Here is a 19440-nt window from a genome sequence, read left to right as displayed (position 1 = left end):
TATGGTTTAGACTTTCTCAACTGCCGAATGACAAAAATGCAGAAGAAATGCAACAGCAAAGGCAGTGTCGGCGTCATTTTTAAGCACACTTGTTTGATTTTTACCCATTTATTGTGTGGTCTATCGAGTCAGACTGCCGAGAATCACGGCAACAATTTTAAGCAATTACAAGCACTTAACCAAAAATTCAAGGACCTTTGAAACCTTCAAAACAAAATTCAAGCATTTTCACAGATACCCAGAATCGCAAAAGAAAAAAGCGTCTCGAAGGGAAACGGCTCTTGCCGTTGACTTCCAAGACCCAGCTCATATAGCCGTTTCGTTGGTGACCACACATCACTCGAAGCAAGATTTAGCAGTCAGCCACTGTACAGTGATCTAATTTCAATCTGTGCTTTCTCAAATGTGTGCGCCCGTTCACTCTGACAGGATCAATTGCTTCCACCGCACTGACTTGTCCTTGCACCCTGCACCCGCCAGCATTACAAGTTGAGTCGGATCCTGGCAAACAACCGCCGGTAAACCCCCGAGGCGTTCACTGACCTCCAGTTCATCAGGCATCACCCCACCCCCCGCTTGCCTTTGACCCAGTCAACAAGAGGGGAACACAAACGCCTCGAAAAATAGTAACGAAGGACAGTTAAAAAGCAGAGCCGAAGGGTTTGCCTGTAATTATGAATCACGTGACTCCTGTGTAATGATCTGCAGATGTGCTACCGCAAAGCTGACTCCGCAGTTCCATCTTTGTACACTAAACACACAAACTCGCGTGCAAACTGTATTCTGAGGGCACAGCAGAACCTCAGGACGGAATCTCTTATTTCAGCTTTCAAGGGAAAAAAATGGTCTGAAAGAGAGAGCCAAGATTGCGTTGCCAGTATTTGAGCCAAAATGGCTGCCACAGATAGGCCAGTTTGTCTCATGAGATAATGTTCTTGAAATTCAATCTTTTTGGTTGCTTGAAAATGCTAACATTTGGGTGTCAAGGAAGCTTGCACATAGAACAATAAGTACTTCTTTCAAAATACTGTGAGTTCAAACAATGTCTTTATATATTTATTTTGAAAGTATTTTCAATACAAAGATGGGATGTCCTTTAAAAAAAAAAATTGCACTATTAAGTATGTGTAAACAAAGCCCACCTAAAGTCAAAGAGTCCTTATGGTTTTTTCACACCGTGCCTATCTGGTTTTATCTTACTTTAGCCAAGCTGCCCCCCCCCCAAAAAAAATAAATAAATATATATATATATATATATATATATATATATATATATATATATATATATATCTGAGGATAAGCGGTGCAGCTGATGAGATGAGATATATATATATATATATATATATATATATATATATATATATATATCATCTCATCTCATCAGCCGTACCGCTTATCGGGGGGGCTGGAGCCCATCCCAGCCATCTCCGGGCAGTGGGCAGGGGACACCCTGAACTGGTTGCCAGCCAATCGCAGGGCACACAGGGACAGACAACTCATCCGCTCATTCACACCTAGGGACAATTTGGACCGGCCAATTCACCTGAAATGCATGTTTTTGGAACGTGGGAGGAAACCGGAGTGCCCGGAGGAAACCCACGCAAGCACGGGGAGAACATACAAACTCCGCACAGGAAGTCTGGAGCTGGATTTGAACCCACGACAGGTTCCCATGACATGAACTGTGCCGCACAAGCGCTAACCACTGCGCCGCCGTGCTGCCCTTATATATATATATATATATATATATATATATATATATATATATATATATATATAAAAGTAGTACTTGTTTCCAGTTGCAACACAGAATACAGCGATATCTAGTGCTAGAATAATACTAATACGACCATCCCTTTAAAACTGCAATGCTTTCAGGTATTTGCAGGAAATACCACTACATGTTTTTACTATGTTTTTGTATTTCAAAAATATCTAAAACGTCGACAGAAATGACAGATGGATGGAATTAAGGATATCTGAAAGACGAGCTGCACGACAGAATATGGCAACATCTAGTGGTCAAATAATAAAGACCAGGGGTGCTCACACCTTTTTATCATGCAAGCTACAAAAAAATTGAGCAAGTCATAATGATCCTCCCACCAAAAAACTGCAAAAGAGCTACTGTAATTATTTATGAGGTTTTGAAGATTCTTGATACAACCTTTAACTGAAATAAGAACTAACTAAAACAAAAAAGTTCCAAAAAATCCTACCTTATGTAATTAAATGCAAAAATAAATAAAATGTGTTCAACTTAAATAAAAAACAACAATGAAATTGTAAAACATATCAACACCCTGACTCAATTCAAGTCCATCTTAATTTCAAAGCCAATGATGCTGCGAAGATATAATAACTAACACTGTCCGACTAACATGCATTTATTTGACTGCTAGATGACAGCATGTTCCAACAAATACTAAGCACTGAATTCACTTTCCCGTGATCTACCATTAACACCTCTGCGATCCACTAGTAGACCACTGGTAGACCGTGATGGACGCAATGAGCACCACTGATATAGACGATCCCTAATTTTGATATTAAGGTTGCCTCCCGCTATCATCCCGGGTGCCGCAAATGTCCCGTGGGTGGCAAGTTTGAGACCCCTGATGTAAGACAGCAAAGTCATGTGGGGAACCGGAATGACAAACTGCTTGAGCCAAAATGGCCGACATATCTGGCTCGAAACCAGGTTATGCCAATGTGTGTGTGTTAATGTGGTGTAGGCATGAAAGCCTTTGAGCGAAAAACAGAGAACCAATCTAAAGAGGCCTTGCTGTGGAGATGTGAGAGAAAAGAGAGTTCTTTCCTTTTCAAATACCCCTCCTTCTCTTACCCTCCTCCTTGTTGTCATTCTCTGTCACTTTCCCTCCCTCTCCCCGTCTAGTCGCAATTAATGATTGCACCCTGAATGGAACCCCCATTTTCCCACCCCTTCACACACACAGAAAGGCACGAATACACAAAAGGCCCCGAGGGAGTTTTGTGACCTCGCCTCTTCAAACGAACGCTAAGTGCTAAATACGCACTGACACAGAAATGCTGCGCACAACGTGCGACTAACAACACAGGATGACACACAAGATGTAAAATCAGTAGGGGGCTCGAAAAATACGGCATGCGGTCCAGAACTGGTTTATCGAAAGAGGGCCCGATTTCTTGTATCTTTTGTTCATGTTTTTTTTAAAATGACAGATATACTTTATTGTCATTCTTATACACATGTATACAGAACGAAATGTCGATACATCTGACCCGCACAGTTTCCTTAAATATTCATATATAAATATGTAGTATTGAGTTGGAGTATTGAAAATGGATTTTATGTACAACAGTGCAAAAAAATTAAAAAATTGTAGAGTGAAACACAGAAGTGGGGGGTCATGTAATGTACAAAAAAAAAAAATAAAGTAATTCATTGCTACTTCGCTCTTTGGTGATCGTTAGTTAGATTGTTGTCTTTATTGTAATTGATATCAACATATTGTGCATTGTGTTCTGAGCACACAGCACACAGAAAATGCTATCAAAGGGTCAGGTTAGGGAGGGATTTGTGTATCCGGTGGGTGTGACTGTCTGTGTGTGCAACTGTGATAGGCTGGTGTATGGTTTCAGTCAAACAGCAGGTCGGGCACACAAGTCAATGGGTCCAAAGAAAACAAACGGCGCCAGCTAGCTTTTAGTGGCTAGTTACATTGAAAATAAATTATTAGATGAAATCAAACTCTGAGGAAAGTCAGAAGAGTGCAAAGAAACGCTGATCACGAGCGGGTTCTCTGTGGAATGTTATCGGATCCGTGAAGGGATTTAAACGGCGTCAGGAGAGAAGGTGATAGTGAGGATGCAGGTCCGGCCTACTGCTATGGCTAAGCTACGTAACAACCTTCACAACCTACCCCTGCAGAGCCTGTATCTCACCAATGTCAGACCCATTACCAGTTAAACAAATGAACTGTAGCTAGAACTCATGGGAAACCGCTACATTCAGAACAGTTGTGCTTTAATCAATGCGGGGGCATGGCTCAATCCAAGGTTATTTGATGCTAGCGTATAGCGAGCCAGCGGCTCTCAAAATCGCTTTCTTGCACTGAAAGGAGAAGCCCTCCTATTTTGTTGCGCTTTTGTATAATGACAATAAAGACCATTCAATTAACTGCAATTCTGTGTTCTGTGTTTTTATTTGTATAGTTGTTGTTTTAAAACGATCGTACGCCTTCAGTCGGTAAGGACATCATCTTGAGGTAAGTTTGCCCTTTTATGAAGGTTGCGTGGCTACATCGCGGATTTTCACTTTTCGCAGCGTTTCTGGTCACCTTTAACCCGGATAACCAAGGGATTACTGTACCTGATTTAATTTGTGTATAGTGTACACTGAAATGTAATGCGCACCCCTAATTTTTTATCTAAAATCACTATAGAATTTTGTTTCACTTTTTTCGTCTCAAACTAAGCATTGTAAGTGACAAATGTATGATACGTGCGACCATAATAAAAATAATTTATTGACAACATAGACTATGAGCCCAATACCAAAATAAAATGTATAATATTTATTTATTTATACGCTTTTCAAAGTCAGATATATAAAAGAATTGTTTCCCTCATCATGCTATTTTGTTTTTATTTATATTTTCTAGGACAGCTTTCTTTTTTTTAGCATCTGTCTAACATTGGTCTACTTCAAGGTCAAATTGTAGCACTTTATAAGGACTTTTCAAGCAAATTTCTCAATTGCTCCAGTACCATTAGAAGAAGAAATGTGCTGTGAATCAATCCATAGCCCTGTGGTCTGAGGTCACTGAGTGCTTCTCATTATGTCCGGTATTTTCGATGTAACCGGGAATTACTTTTGTGATTTTTAATTCCACGGGTGCATTTGTCAAAACATATTATTTTTAGATCTTTAGGAAATTGCGAAAATTGTTGTGAAGCTAAATAGTAAGTCTGTAAATATTTTCTAAACAAATCGATCCCCATAAAGACCCCGGTCCAGCCTGTGTGATCACCGGATCACCTCAGGATGCGTGCGCATTGTTGACCCAAAACAGCGGGAGTAGTAGTAGGAGTTTGAATAGAGCCAGGGAACCTGTGTATGTAACTTTGACCTTAAAATATAATGTCTCCTCTTTGCAGCCCAAGTTGGCATCTAACGAGTGTTAATATGACAAAAAAAAATATGAAGACTGAATTTAAACTTTATTACTTAAGATACTGGCAATAGCGCAAAACAGCAATGTTTACCTCACGTTTTAGTGTGGACAAGGGGGGGTGAGGAAAGAATGAAAAGGCCCTCGCCTTAGCGCAGTATATTTTATAAAAAAATCCACACATTTGGTTTTGATATCGATACTAAAAATAGAACATATTCTTCTTGTGGGTCAAGAAATTAGGTTGAATTTAATGTTTTTTCATTGTGGTCAGCAATATCGATCAATCATTGCCCAAATACATTAATAGAATACCGTAAGACATCTGTATTACGTGCACCTAAATTTTATGCTTGCACATTATACTCGATCAAATATATACAGTGATCCCTCGACATTAGAACAACACACAGCTGCGGTCACATTTCTCTCTTATCACAACTCTTCCTCATCATTATTTAAACACGCTTTCTCCTTGGCTCTGAGTTTGTTCCTTGTCTTCCATGTCACGTCCCATGCACTATTGTCTCAGTGACTTGTTATTCCAGTGCACCGAACCCTTTGCTTCCCTTCCGGATCATGAGTACCGCCTTGCAAACTCATGGACTGTGTTTGGATTTACTATAACACCGACCCCTCGCCTGATTCTTGGACCACTATTGTTGCCTGTGTACCGAACCCTGACAGAATAAAAGACCACTATTTGCTGTACTAATCAGTGTTCCTGCACTTTGCTCCTGGACTACTCCAAGTGGGTTATTGACACTTTGAATTTTTGCTTGAAGGGAATGTCCAAAAAATACCCAGAAATAGAAAAACGCATATGACGATATGAAAAATAATGTATAGCCCTACATCATATGTTTCCTTCATGTATCTATGAGGTATCGGATTCAAGATTGAATCATGGAAACATAAAATAAAATCTTTTGTTTTTCTCCTCGCCCTTTTGCGAGTATTTTCAGACAAAGAGGGCCCACCATTCAAAAGATTTGCCCACACCTTACCACCTATTTTCTTGACTATAAGGCCCACTTAAAAACCCCAATTCGGTCAAAAAAATTAAAAGTGAGCATTATAATCCAGTGCACCTTATACACACCAAAAAAGAGCCTGTATCTCACCGGTGGATAAAACTAGAAATGCATAGTTACAATTAAATCATATTGGTGACGGTAACTGGTCTGCCTTTGAGAAACATATAGAGTAGTCTTTGTGTACCCCTTTGTGGTTAACATGTTAATTGTTTGTTGCGAAGAAGAAACCAAAAAGAAGCAGAGAATTTTGATGGCAGCTTAAACCCCAACTTTCGAAAGTTCATTTCAAATCCTTTTTTCTTTTTGCTTGAGAAAAGAATTGTCCGTCAAGTATGAAACATATTATGATAACTTCAATAAAGATTTTGGTTTATGGTAACGTTTTGGACAATGTTGCTTATTCTAGTGTCATGATTACTGATGTGACTCAGCGGTGCCTGCTTATTTGGCCGCGAGTTCTGATTGGCTCCCTGTCACTATTTTAACTCAGTCCTGTCAATCCCTAGGCTAGCCTCTTTTGACCCTGACTCTCGCCTGTCCCGTTTTTGCTCCCGTTTGTCTCCGGCTACGACCTGTTTGGATCCTGACCACGTCTGCTCTCCCGTCCCGGCTTACGACCCCTTTTTGTTCCCAACTATGTCTACTCTCCCGCTCTGGCTTTAGACTCGTTTCCGACCCTGATCACGTCTTGCTCTCCCAGTCCCGGCTATCGACCAGTTTTCTGCCCCTGACACCACCATCGCTCGCTACCAAAGATCTACTTGCGTGTTCGGATCACAATCCGAGTACGAGAGCGACTTGCATCCCGTGCCCAGCGAACACCGGATCGTGGGCGCAGCCCTTCCACTTGACTTGACTTGACTCTCTCTTTCAATAAAACTTATACGTAACTTAACACGCAAGTGGGTCCTGTTTCTGTTCTGGTTGTAACATCTAGTTTGAATAACTGTTAACATCCCTTGGCTTAGCTTAAAATGTATCTGTATTGTTAGCAAGCCAACGGGATTTTTTTTTTGTCAGAATAAACAGCAATTAAAGAAACGTCTGGTTATTTGGGACATTGTTCCCCAGCTGTCTAGCTGGCAAAAAAGGAAATACTGTACTTCGGAGTGAGGACCATACAGTCACCATTTATGAAAAAAATATTTAACATTAGTAGTGAAAGCAGATGTCTTAAGATTAATTTATGCTCGATTAAATAAATTATTTAAATGTAAATGTTTTTTTTTCACGCAACCCTAGTTCCCACTGTAGATTTAATTCCATGTGCCTTATAGCCCTGTGCGCCTTGTGTATGAAAATTATATCACAAAATACTTTTTGGGGAGGTGCGCCTTATAGAGATGAAAATACGGTTAAAAAAAAGATATTCAAAAGCATTTTTTATTGTGAACATTCGAAGTTTTCCAGCAGTCTTATTTACCATTGTATACTTGCAAAAAACAGGGCACAATTTTAAACCAGGTAACATTTACACTATTCTCAGAGAAGTAAGCGGACTTCAAGGAACAAGCTAGAACATCTTTGCGGGGTAGGAAACAAGCTATGCTTTAGCTCTAGATGCCTGGTCTATCTGCACTCGAATAAAACCACGTCCGAGAGCGAATTACAATTGCAAGCGTTTGCTGATGACAGCGTGGGAAGGCGAAAAGCACCACAGTCGTGAACAAAACAAAACGCGGGGCAGACGAATAACGATGAGGATTGGTGGGGCTGCCTTGGTGATGATGATGATGATGATGATGATGACGGTGGTGGCGGAAGGCGAAGAAGAGGAAGAGGACAAAAAGGCTAGATGAGCCGTGGGAGGCGCTTTGCCTTCTAAATGGCTACTTCCTGTCAGCCATTCACTGCAGAACTGAAGCTCTTTGAGCTTGTGTTTGAGCAGGGGAATTTTAAGTAGCACCCCAGCCCAGTTGTTCAAAGCTGGGATGTGAAATAGATTTTGGTTCAGGGACAATATTCTTCCTAATGAGAAGTACGAAACAAAATGGGCAATTTCCATCTTTTTTTTACTTTTGCGGGGGAAATAGTAAGTAATTAACATAAGTAATTTAAAAACTATTAGTTTTCTCATTAAATTTAGAGTTGACAGTAGTCATTTAGAACAGGTTTGAATTTCTTATCTGAGGTTTGGGCTTGCTTCCTTGTTCTGCTTGCAATTTTAAAATCTCTCATTATTTCAAGTGTCTAATAAACTTTAAACTTATAAGCAAACAATTCACTATTTCTGAGAATTGCAAGAGGAAGGTTAGCGCACAGCCCCACACTGCGGAGGTCGAGGGTTCTATTCCAGCTACCGGCCTCTCCGTGCAGAGTTTGCATGTTCTCCCCTTGCCTACATGGGTTTCCTTCAGGCGTTCCGGTTTCCTCCTGAATGGCAGGTCAAGTGGTGGCTCCGAATTGTCCCTGGGTGTAAATGAGCGTGTGAATGGTTGCATGTCAATGAGTACCCTGCAACTGGCTGACAACCACTCCCCTGCCCACTGCCCAAAGATAGCTGGGATGGGTTCCAGCACCCTCCACCACCCTAATGAGGATAAACGGTATAGAAGGCCGATGGATGGATGGATGGATGGATGGATGGATGGATGGATGGATGGATGGATGGATGGATGGATGGATGGATGGATGGATGGAAAAATTGAAAAAGTAAATACATAGTTTAAAAATTTGTGTTTTTATATTGATTCTTAGAATGAATTATGAGGTGTTAATTAATGAGGCTATATGGATGTTAAACCTTGTTCATTTGTGCAAGGACTAATGTGTGTCACGTTCAACATAATTTGTTATGGTTTACGTCACTTTTGTTTTTTCAATTGTGTTTATTTCGAAAAAAAAGAGTGTGAACTTTGGTATAATGACATCCTGGTCAATTGCTTGCCCAACTCGCTGAATTAATTTCTCAAGAATAATGTATTAATATTGTAAGGTAGGGCATGAAGTTCATAGTTTAGATCAGGGTTCAACAACCTTTTTGAAAGCGAAAGCAACATTTTGCATTCTTATTAGTGCAAATTAATAATGGTCGCATTCATTCTGAGGACACTCATACTAATAATATTGGTACATGTTGATAGTTTTTAAACAATAATTACTTGTTATTACACGTTTATTAAATGACTCCTACAAGCTTCCTAGAAAATCACAATGACCTATCCATGGTGAGCAGCAACATATGTGGTCTTTGGGGGTATATTTTGACCGAAGCCACGCAGGTGATCTCTGGCTTACATTTTATAATTTGATCAATAAATGGAAAGGATTATAAACATTCATCCATTCATTTTATACATTGTGTTGATACAAATACTGTTACAGTGGTACCTCTACTTACAAATGTCTCTACATACAGGGATCAGAATGGAGATTTTCATTTTCAGCTGAAATAGCCAGGGTTCAGGGGCCGTAGGCCCCGGCCAGGTCCAGGGCAGAGCCCGGTGGGGGGCTCAGGGGGGCGAAGCCAACAGCATTTATCTTATTTGCTATGTGAAAATTGCACTAGAATGAATTAAATCCAACAAAACAGAAACCATGTATTATATATATATATATATATATATATATATATATAAGTTAAAAATATAATAATATATTGACATTAAAAGCATTTGTAATATTGAACATGATCATGATGATACAAAATAATTTATTTTAATCATGTTTATAACAAATTTTAAATTTTGTTTATCCTGTTCTAAATATTGTATAAACACAAAAGATAAAATCATTTCATAAATAAATAGATTTATAAATACCTCAGATTGGGATTTTCTGTCTCACAGGGGAACCAGTGGTTGACTGCTGCTAGTATTTGAAGTGGAAGGATTTGGAACGGCCAATAATGTTGAACCGGTGGTGTTACTGTTGGTTTCACTGCCGATTTTAAATGCGGATCCTAGTGCATAATTTGATCGCCGGCAAGCTATTTTTGCTTTGTGCTTGTTCATTTTAGCATGATCGATCCGTGCCACACAACCTCGCGTACCATAATTGATCAGATCGACACAGTATAGACACTGCTTTCCCTGGAACATCACACTTTGCGATGAACTGGCTCAAAGTTTCTGTAACTTCCTCGATCTTTGCGCCGATTTTAACGTTTACTGTGACAGTCTTCTCCAGCCATGACCACTTAAATTTATTCTTGATTCCTTTATCAATCTCGGAGACAAAAGCCTCGTCTTCTTTTCTTAGTATTTTCATATTTAATTTTTCAAACACTCATTTCACCGTTTGAAAAGACCGGAAGGAGCGCCATGTTTGAGAAAGCCAATGCTCTGAACAAAAGCTCCGCTGATTGGTTATCAGCGAACCTATCGACCAATGGTCTAAATGCTAACTTGGGGTGACGAAACAGTCACGTATCATACCTCACCCCCCCCAAAATATTTTCTCATCGAATTTAGACGATTTACGGGAATGACCTTTGGGGTTCAAAAACAGCGGAAATCCGCGGATCCGCGGAAAATTCTGATCCCTGCTACATAGGAAGGCTTCAGGTTAAGTATCTGAACAGGAAAATATTGCCTCTAGTTACAAAGGCGCTTCAGGATAAAAAGTCAAGAATATAGTACAGCCTGAGCCGCTATTAGCCGCTCCCAGACTTTCCTGATTGTAAACAAACTGGCTATCGCCTAAAATCTGCCTGGCAACCCATGTGTGCTCCCAGCAGGTTTTTCGTTTCAAGAAATTAGGTCAAGAAATTAACATTTATTAACATAACAGGAGCCTCACCTAAAGGGAACTGACATAATTATCCACAACCTTTTGGCTACGGGATTAAAATTAATGTCTGGACAAAAAAATGAGAAGTAAAATGGTGCACTTTGGTCACTTTGAGTCTCCGTAGTTTGTATTCTTATCGCAGGCTTTCATGTAATTACTATGTTGTCAAGATGTCATTACCATGTTTTAATAGGTTGTAATTAATAGAAGTAAGGTGAAAATAGGCTATTATAGGTTATGTATTAAATTCTACAAAATAAATGACTTATCACTGGTGAGCTATTTTAGAACACGTCCGGGGGGTACTCTGGTGTCTTAGGGGGCTACCTGATGCCCTCGGGCCCCATGTTGGAGACCCCTGCTTTAAGGGAAATAATTTGTCCGTCAGCACACCACAGTGAAAACAAAAATTAAAATTAAGAAAATACATTTATAAAAAAGACATTCACCCCAAATGAAATTTCTATAGCTAAAGCAGTTGTTTTTAACCCTGTTCAAGCTACCAAACCCCAGCAGTTTCAAATATGCATTCATGGGAACCTACTTTAGTGTAAAACATTTAGTTTTTCTTCTAGTACACAAAATAAACTGTGCAAAACAAAACCAACATAGTGCATGAACTCACAAATTACAGAACTGAAAATCCGTGTGACCACTGCTGTTGCCTTTCAGAGACCAGTTTAGAATTGCATGGCTTCATGTTGACAAGTGATAATCTCATGTCATTTTCACAGCAAAGTCTTATCTTTTTTTTGTTTTATGGACAGCATCTTCAAAAAGGGGAGTTCGCAAAGCTATCTCCTAACAAATGGTATTAAAAATGGTGGGCTTTCATGGCACTAACTGGATACTTTTCCATTTGTTCAAACCAAAACTTTTAGACTAGAGCAGGGGCCAGGAACATTTTAGAACCAAAATACTTTTTTTAGAAAGTCACACCAAATAATTGTAAAAATTCAGCAAAACCCTCTCTCCATTCAAAAGCTAGTTCTGTTTCAATGATTTCGTCAAGGCCAGGACGATGGGAGCCACCAGGCTGTACTTGCCCAAGACACACCACAGGAAAGGTTGTCCCTACAGCCCCAATGGTATGGGATCCAACCAACAATTCATCATTGACATCTGCTTCCTCAAAAACAAACATGAAAGGCTGTTTTACCCACGCTGTACTTGTATATGAGTGTCATGCAGGGAAGTATCCGTCGAAAGAGGGGCATGGCATTGCGTTGAGGACTGATAAGTCGGTGTGTCTAAACTCCCACAGCATAATCTCCACCAAACCCCTGAGACTGACTCACTGAACCCCTGGGGTTCAATCAAACCCAGGTTAAGAACCCTTGAGCTAAGGTAACGTTGGAGTAAACACTTATTTGCATCAACATCACAAAGACGATTGAGTTGGGCGTGAGATCCATAATCATGATCATGATTACCTCTTGATACTTGGGGTCTTCAGGCCGGAAGTCGCTGCTGACCACCTCGAAGTTAAAGTTGAAATGAGGCAATCGGTGAAGCAGGTTCACCCACCACGGTGGCTGGTAGTTGACCACTGCCGCCATCTTAACAATGTCCACTTGCTAAGACACGATAACCTGCGTGAAAACTGCATAGGAAGGGGAAAACAAATGTGGGTTGAGTTTGACACAAAAATGTCACCCCCAAGAAAATAACATAACTTTATTGACATAAAATTTTCCAGATTTATATCCAAAAGGGAATAAAAACTCTTTTAATTGCCAGCTCGTATTCATAAATCAGCCAGAACAGGCACCAAGAGGCTTGGTATCGGTTTGACACAGATATCTGCTGTAGATAACTTGACTGGGAAAAAAATGGTTTCAAAAAATAAAATAAAAATGTGTCTTTCTTTGTTGTAACAGACACATTTTACGAGAAAGGGAAATGCATCTTACTTTCTAGAAAGTGAATTGTTTTCCCTAAAAAATATGTCCACTAATTAGATGGCACCATGGCTAATGACCAACTACGGCTCCGCTTCACAGAGCTTGAAAATTGTAGTTGGTTCTGACCCAAACTTTGATGTAATAATTTTGTGCAGTGGAAATAGCCTAAACTCACCCAAGGATCTGTAAAACAGATACATTTTGCTTCTTAATTCACATTCTAAAATACAATAATGATGAAAATGATCCCTGCAAAATAGTAGAGGCTTACAAAACAAACTAATGAAAGGAAAAGCTTTGGGGTTTCCGTCAGCTTTAAAAAGAAAATACACTAGAAAATTATCTTACATACTGTATAGTACCACCGATATTCTATTTTTTACTCCTTTTGCCATGTTTCCTAAAAAAAAATAGAGGATGGGGCTTCTATGGAAAAAAAAATTTCCCCTATTTACTCAGCTACCATTTGATTTAAATATTTTTACTAGGGTTGTTCAACACCAAACTTGGGAAAACTGATACTGTTAGAATATTGAAAAGTGTCACTGCATATGTAATCAGGATTGCATTAGCTCTCATTTGAAACCTTTTTATTATTTCAGTCATTTATAACTGCATCACTTATTGAGTTGTAATTACTTTACGTCATGATTATTCATGTATTTGTTAATAATAACCTTTTGACATAATTACTTGACTTTTTAGTACATACATTCACTCATATGTTAGTCAGTTCCTACATTGTTCCAAGTGGTGTGAAGGAATTGTTCAACTTCCCGTAAAGTTACGTTTTTGTTGTAGCCCGCCCTCCTGGTATAAGAGTCATTGTCAGTCATTTTGTCTGTGCACTTGTGAAACCATACCTCACATTGCCCAAAATATTCTGTTTAAGAACGACCTCAAGGGAGCTCCAGGAAGTTTATTACCGGTCTCGCAACCCAGATGTTAAACGAACATGCGGCGGAAGAAAATCTGTTCTATTTCAATACTCAATTTGAATAGTCATTGACACCAATTTGTCATACTGATACTGCTAGCACATTATATTTATTTTACTCTGCAAAACTGACCGATGTTTTGAATGGGATACTTTAAATCAAAACATAATGTATGCAATAAATAGTGTAGCAATAAATAATGGCAGTTTATTTTCCTCTAAACATTTGGCAGAGGGTTGATTGACCCAGACGAAAAAAATGATTGATTTGATTAAATGTGTCTGCCGAAACTGTCTTAAGTAATATAAGGGAGGGGGGGAGATCATTTGGATACTACACAATTTTAAACCATTTGCATTGATGAATAAATATTCATGCAAACCTCTACATGTGTAAGTTATATTTTATGTGTTTTTTAATAAATAAATATCATCAAATACATTAGGTCCACTAAATTTATAATATACATTGAAAAATTCAAAACGCAATAGGGTTAACTATGAAGGATTTAAAATTGTGTGAAATTTAACAAATATATTGAAAAATTTTAAAAAAATGCAACCCGCAAATGTTTGTCTTGATGATGCTGTTACTATGATTAGACTGCAATTACAGTGTTAACTCTACTTACGAACGTCTTTACATATGAAATCTTCAGGTTACGAAGTACCTGAACGGGAAAATAGTGCCTCTAGTTACAAAGGCGTTTCAGGATACGAACTCAACAATACAGTACAGTACGTGCTGCTATTAGCTCCTAGTGAGTATTCCGGACGTAAACAAATTGGCTATCGCTTAAAATCTGCCTGGCAACCCAGAGCGCATGCGTGCTCCCAGCATGCTCTTTGTGTCACCGTCAGAGGTCAGAGTTCAGAAACAACGAGGCGGAAGGGTTCCGGGAGGATAGCGGTGAGGAGGACTCAGCACAGATTAAAAACATTTTATCAATATTCCATGAAGTTTAGAAATCTGTGGAAAGGAAGCACCTGGAAAAAGTGTTGACAAGTCGGGCTTTTGCTAAATCTGCCTCGCACATTTCTGATGGATTGTCAAAAGCCGGCAAAAGCAGACGTCATTGGATCAGTTTTTCAAGAAATGCGAGGCAAGAAGGTAAATCAATATTTTTATTATTTTATTTATTTTTAATTTTTTTTACATTATGTTCCTCTTGTTTTATGTTTATTGTGCTGAAATCAAAATTTAACATGTATTTTTTTCATGTTCTAATGCTTTTTATCATTTTATAAAAAAAAAATATCATACTGTACTTTTGCGGGGCTTGAAACAGATTAGCACATTTCTATTCAAAATGCGTCTTTACTGACAAAGTTTTCAGGTCATGAAGCTACTCCCAGAATGAATTAAATTCGTAAGTAGAGGTATACCACTGTATTAGAAGTTAACCCTTGTATTGTCTTCATTTAGAAGACAATCGTTTTTCATATTTCTACATCTTACATGGAAATTTGAATAAAAACAACATTTCATGTTTTTCTACCATTTGGAGCAATCTAGGAAAAGTTAAAAAATTTGATTCGAGGGATTTTTTAACAACACTGTGGGTCATTTTGACCTGAGGTCAACAGCAGGGTTAAGTCAACCAATAAAACGTCATGTCAGTTCAAAATCAAATATACTAGAAAATTGCAATGACCCATGATCTGTGAACTATTTTTGAAACCTGTCCGTGGGCTACTCATGAGTTCTTAGTGGGCTATCTGGTGCCCGCAGTAATCACCTTGGAGCTCCTTGGTTTAGTGCAACAGAAAACGATTGCTGAGAAGCACAATGGAGAACACAAAGTACGGAGACTCAAAGAGACCGAAACGCAAGATTTAACTTCTCATTTTTTTGCCCAGCCTTTTTGAGATTTTTGGGTACCTGTAAGAGCAAGATGGCTGCCAATTGTGTCAGATCCCATTAGGTGAGGCTCTTCTTATGTAAAATAAATGCTAATTTTTGAACCCATGTGTATTCAAAAAAATCATGTTCACTGTATATCAAAGTTGATTTATTTTTGCTTGTCATTTTAATCAATAGTTTTTTCATGAATTAAGTTTATTTTACCACTAGGAAACAACAAATAACACAAACCATCCTTATATATACATCAGCATCGCGACCTCATAGCTCGCCTTTGTAGCATTTTCATTTGGCACACAGGATCTCTTGAAAAAGCGCTTTTGTGCCTTAGAACAGCTTCCAGTTACTTCATGTTTTTACAGTGTTTGTTTCCGGTTAGCTTTTTGTAGTCTGCATGTTTTGTCTGGCAGTGCCTCTTGATAATATATTATTTGAAAACAGCCAGTCTCTCAGCAAATTAGGCAGACGTGGTTGTTTCGGATTTCGGTGAAAGAAATACTCCATTTTCCACTTGCCTTGGATGCAGCGGACCTCGCAGTCAACTGTCCTTCTTTTAGTTGCCATGTCAGAAATGGGGTGGGCTACAATTCTCACAGAAAGCCAATGGCAAGGCGGCTACAGTGCTACTGCCATTATCCGGAGAAATTATTTTGCTTTTTGTAGGAACTTGTTTTGTACTGCAGTCAACATTATTGGCAGGCCACACATTAAAGGCCAGTAAAAATATGATCACTGGCCGTAACTGGACTTTGGACATGATGTTTTAGGACCAAGACAGAAGCGGTACGGGGTCTAAAATAAGTCTAGAGCGTCTAGCAGTCAGTGATGGGCACTCAACGAGTGACGTCTGTTTTGTTGACTTGTCCCCATCCCAGGTGAGTGTCTCCTGAGTCACCTGCGTGTCTGTGTCACGCTCATTCTTTCCACGCCGGCAAGCTGGCGTCAATTCACAATGCCATTGATTTTATCCTAAGTAAACATCTCTTCCGTGGGAGAAGAGGGGATAATCGAATGTCAAAGGGGGGCAGGAAAACAAAAGAGCTCATTGTGTATGCAGGCAGACACATTGTTAGGATTCAAACGAAGACGAAAACGATGCATGAAGGCTCGTTGGCAGCCCGCCGCCATAACGAACAAGGAGAACGAAAATGTCCGCTAAAGCAATGACACAAGTAGGTCAAGAAGAGACTCGACGTCGGCTTCTGGATATCAAGCCACCGTCGTCGTTTAGTCGCCGCGGATTAGCTCGCGTCGGACCGGCTTTGTCTTCCCCCATTGCCGCAGTCTAGGGCCGGGTCGCCAGGGCAACACTAACGCAAGAACCAGCGGGAAAAGCGAAGCTTCTTAACACCGCTTACCTGTCTGCTCGCTCGGCGTGTCGCCTTCTCCGTGCCGCATCAACGCAGCGGCGGCCGGCCCGTCCGTCGGTCGGTCGCTCGGTCGGTCGGTGGCGAGCGTTCACCGGCGGTGCCCGGCGAGCATTTCCAGGCTCCGAGCGCTTTGTTTGGATCACCGGTTTGCTATGGCGCCCACCAGCCCACCACTGCTCATATTAAACGCAGACGTGCTCGAAAAAAAGGCGCACACACATCAAGTGTTTAAAGAGACAAGAAGACGGAGCGGAGGTGTTGCGGTAGCGCACGAACTGTGCGTGCGAGTGAGCGCGCGTTCGCAGCGGAGAAAGAACGCAATGGTGACCTCTATTGGACACTTTAAAGTGCTAAAAAGTAACGTCATTGATTGTGAAGATCATCGAAATTCACTGTTGGCAGATCAGAAAAGGGACCATTAAAACATTTTAAAGGGACAGTGTTTCATTTTTTACATATTACCTATGTTTTTCTTATTAATATTTTGGGTTATTGTTACCCGCTGCAATATCTATTGCAGCCTGGTCATCCTGGAAGGGGATTACCACTTGTGAAGCCCCTTCTCAAGGTTTCTCATTTCACTCATGCGGAGGTTTTGAGTTTTTCCTTGCCCGCTAGTTGGTTTCAGATTAGTGGATGGTGTAATTGTGGCCTGTGCAGTCCTTTGAGACATTTTGTGATTAAGGGCAAAATAAATGTGACTTAAGCTGTAATATTTGACCACTAAATGTCACTGTATTGTGAAGTGCAACCGAAAAATGAGTGCTAAAAAACACAAGATACAATGAAATTAAATGATTTGCATTTATATCGCGGATTTCAAGTCAATGACTTCCCAAAGCGCTCAACAGTGTGCTTCACATTTCCCAATAGCGGCCTCGTATTGCAACCATGTACGACGCTAACCTGCTTATTGGGGGTATTAGGGGTTCAGTGTCTTACCCAAGGACACTTCGATTCGAACTGGGAAAACGAGCGCTCTACCTCCTGAGTTACTGCCGAATACAAAGACTCAAACTGACCCAAAGGCACCATCCTTTCGTTTCCCCCCTAGCCTTTCACAAAGAAAGAAAAGAAAATGGGTAAAAAGAAAGAAAAATAACAAAAATATTAGAAAAATAAAGAAAAAAGGAAGAAAAAAAGCAGGAAAAAACGAATAAAGAAATATAACAGAAAAAAGAGAACAAGAAAAAAGAGAAAAGGAAAAATTAAAAATAAGAGAGACAAGAAAGAAGAGAAGAAAAAGGGATGAAAGAGACAAATAAAGAACATTACAAAAAAATTGTAAAGGCTCAAGAAAAAAAGGAAAGATAGCAAAAGGTCAAACAACTCCGAAGTGAGCAAGCCTTTCTTTCGCAAGGGGAAAAATGTTTTATCGGCCACTTTCACCCTAAAGGTAAAATCTTAAGCCCGACCCAATCCAAATTTCCGCCAAAAAGTTCAATCAACACATTCAAGAGTTCTCACCAAGCTTCTCCCCTTGTTTTTTTTTATTATCCACTCGTCATTGTTCTTCTTTGTCCCTGTTTAACTAACATTTCATTACAAAAGACAGGGTTTACATGTTGTGCATCCGCATCACATGGGGGTCTTCCTGCACACCCTCACATCACCAAACAGTCCCTGTTGCCAGCTCCCTGAGAGGACCATGCTCGGCAGCCATCTGACCCAAAGAACTGGGTGTACAATGAGGGTTGGGGTCAGCCCAAATCCATACCTGTCTACCTCAACGGCTACATGCCCTTGCAAACTGTCGTATTTTCCCTTACAAAATACAAAAAAAATCTTACACCATATTTTTTTTCTGTACATATTCTTAATAATAATTTTTAAAAAAATCAAGAACAATTGTTATCAGCGTAACTAAAATATCCATTAATAACACTTGTATACAAAGATATTTTTGGAGGAGAAAATTAGTCGGCATTTCTATTTTGTAAACCAAACTACAATATCAACCATTGATGTGTAGTGCCTAATTTCGACTCCCCTGCAAAATCCTCCCCCCTCACGTGAACGCACATTTTGTTGCGCTTCTGACACTAGATTTATTGTTTTAATAAGCTTATTATATAGAATATGATTGCTAGTGTCGCGGCGAACTCGTTTGACTTGATTGATTTGCAGATTCGTGATAGTCAGTGTATACTGGATGGTACCCATAATTGACACATTTGCGTTTTTCCGTAGAGATTTTCTTGTACGTGGTACACGTCTTAAAATGCATAATCAACGTACTTTGTACGACAAAAACGTACAGGTTGACAGGTATGCAAATCTGTACTTCACCTAAGTTCTCAAAAATGAAATTGGAAATTTCACTTCCAAAAGCCCGCTCCTTGAGCTGACTTGTTCACGAACAACACATCACAAATTCAGACTGGAGCTGAAGGCCGAGGTGTAAACTGCACGGCCGGACACTGCTGGTTTCAATGGTTACC

At 39.7% G+C, this 19440-nt stretch overlaps 1 protein-coding gene across 1 annotated transcript in view; it reads right to left on the bottom strand.

The window, feature by feature from the left end:
• Positions 1 to 17283, bottom strand: part of ttyh3b (tweety family member 3b) — a 49379-nt gene extending 32096 nt beyond the window's left edge. Inside the window, exons 1-2 of the mRNA XM_088342264.1 lie at positions 16988 to 17283; positions 12358 to 12527 (exon numbers count right to left, since the gene is read on the bottom strand). Of these exons, the coding sequence (XP_088198390.1) occupies positions 12358 to 12483 (126 nt within the window). The 5' untranslated portion in view covers positions 12484 to 12527; positions 16988 to 17283. The remainder of the gene's footprint in view (positions 1 to 12357; positions 12528 to 16987) is intronic.
• Between the last annotated feature and the right edge of the window lie 2157 nt (positions 17284 to 19440).

This window comes from Urocampus carinirostris, chromosome 8 (assembly GCF_059441175.1).
Source record: "Urocampus carinirostris isolate Australia breed hairy pipefish chromosome 8, RoL_Ucar_1.0, whole genome shotgun sequence".
Lineage (NCBI taxonomy): Eukaryota > Metazoa > Chordata > Actinopteri > Syngnathiformes > Syngnathidae > Urocampus > Urocampus carinirostris.
This window is presented reverse-complemented; position numbering and strand designations above follow the sequence as displayed.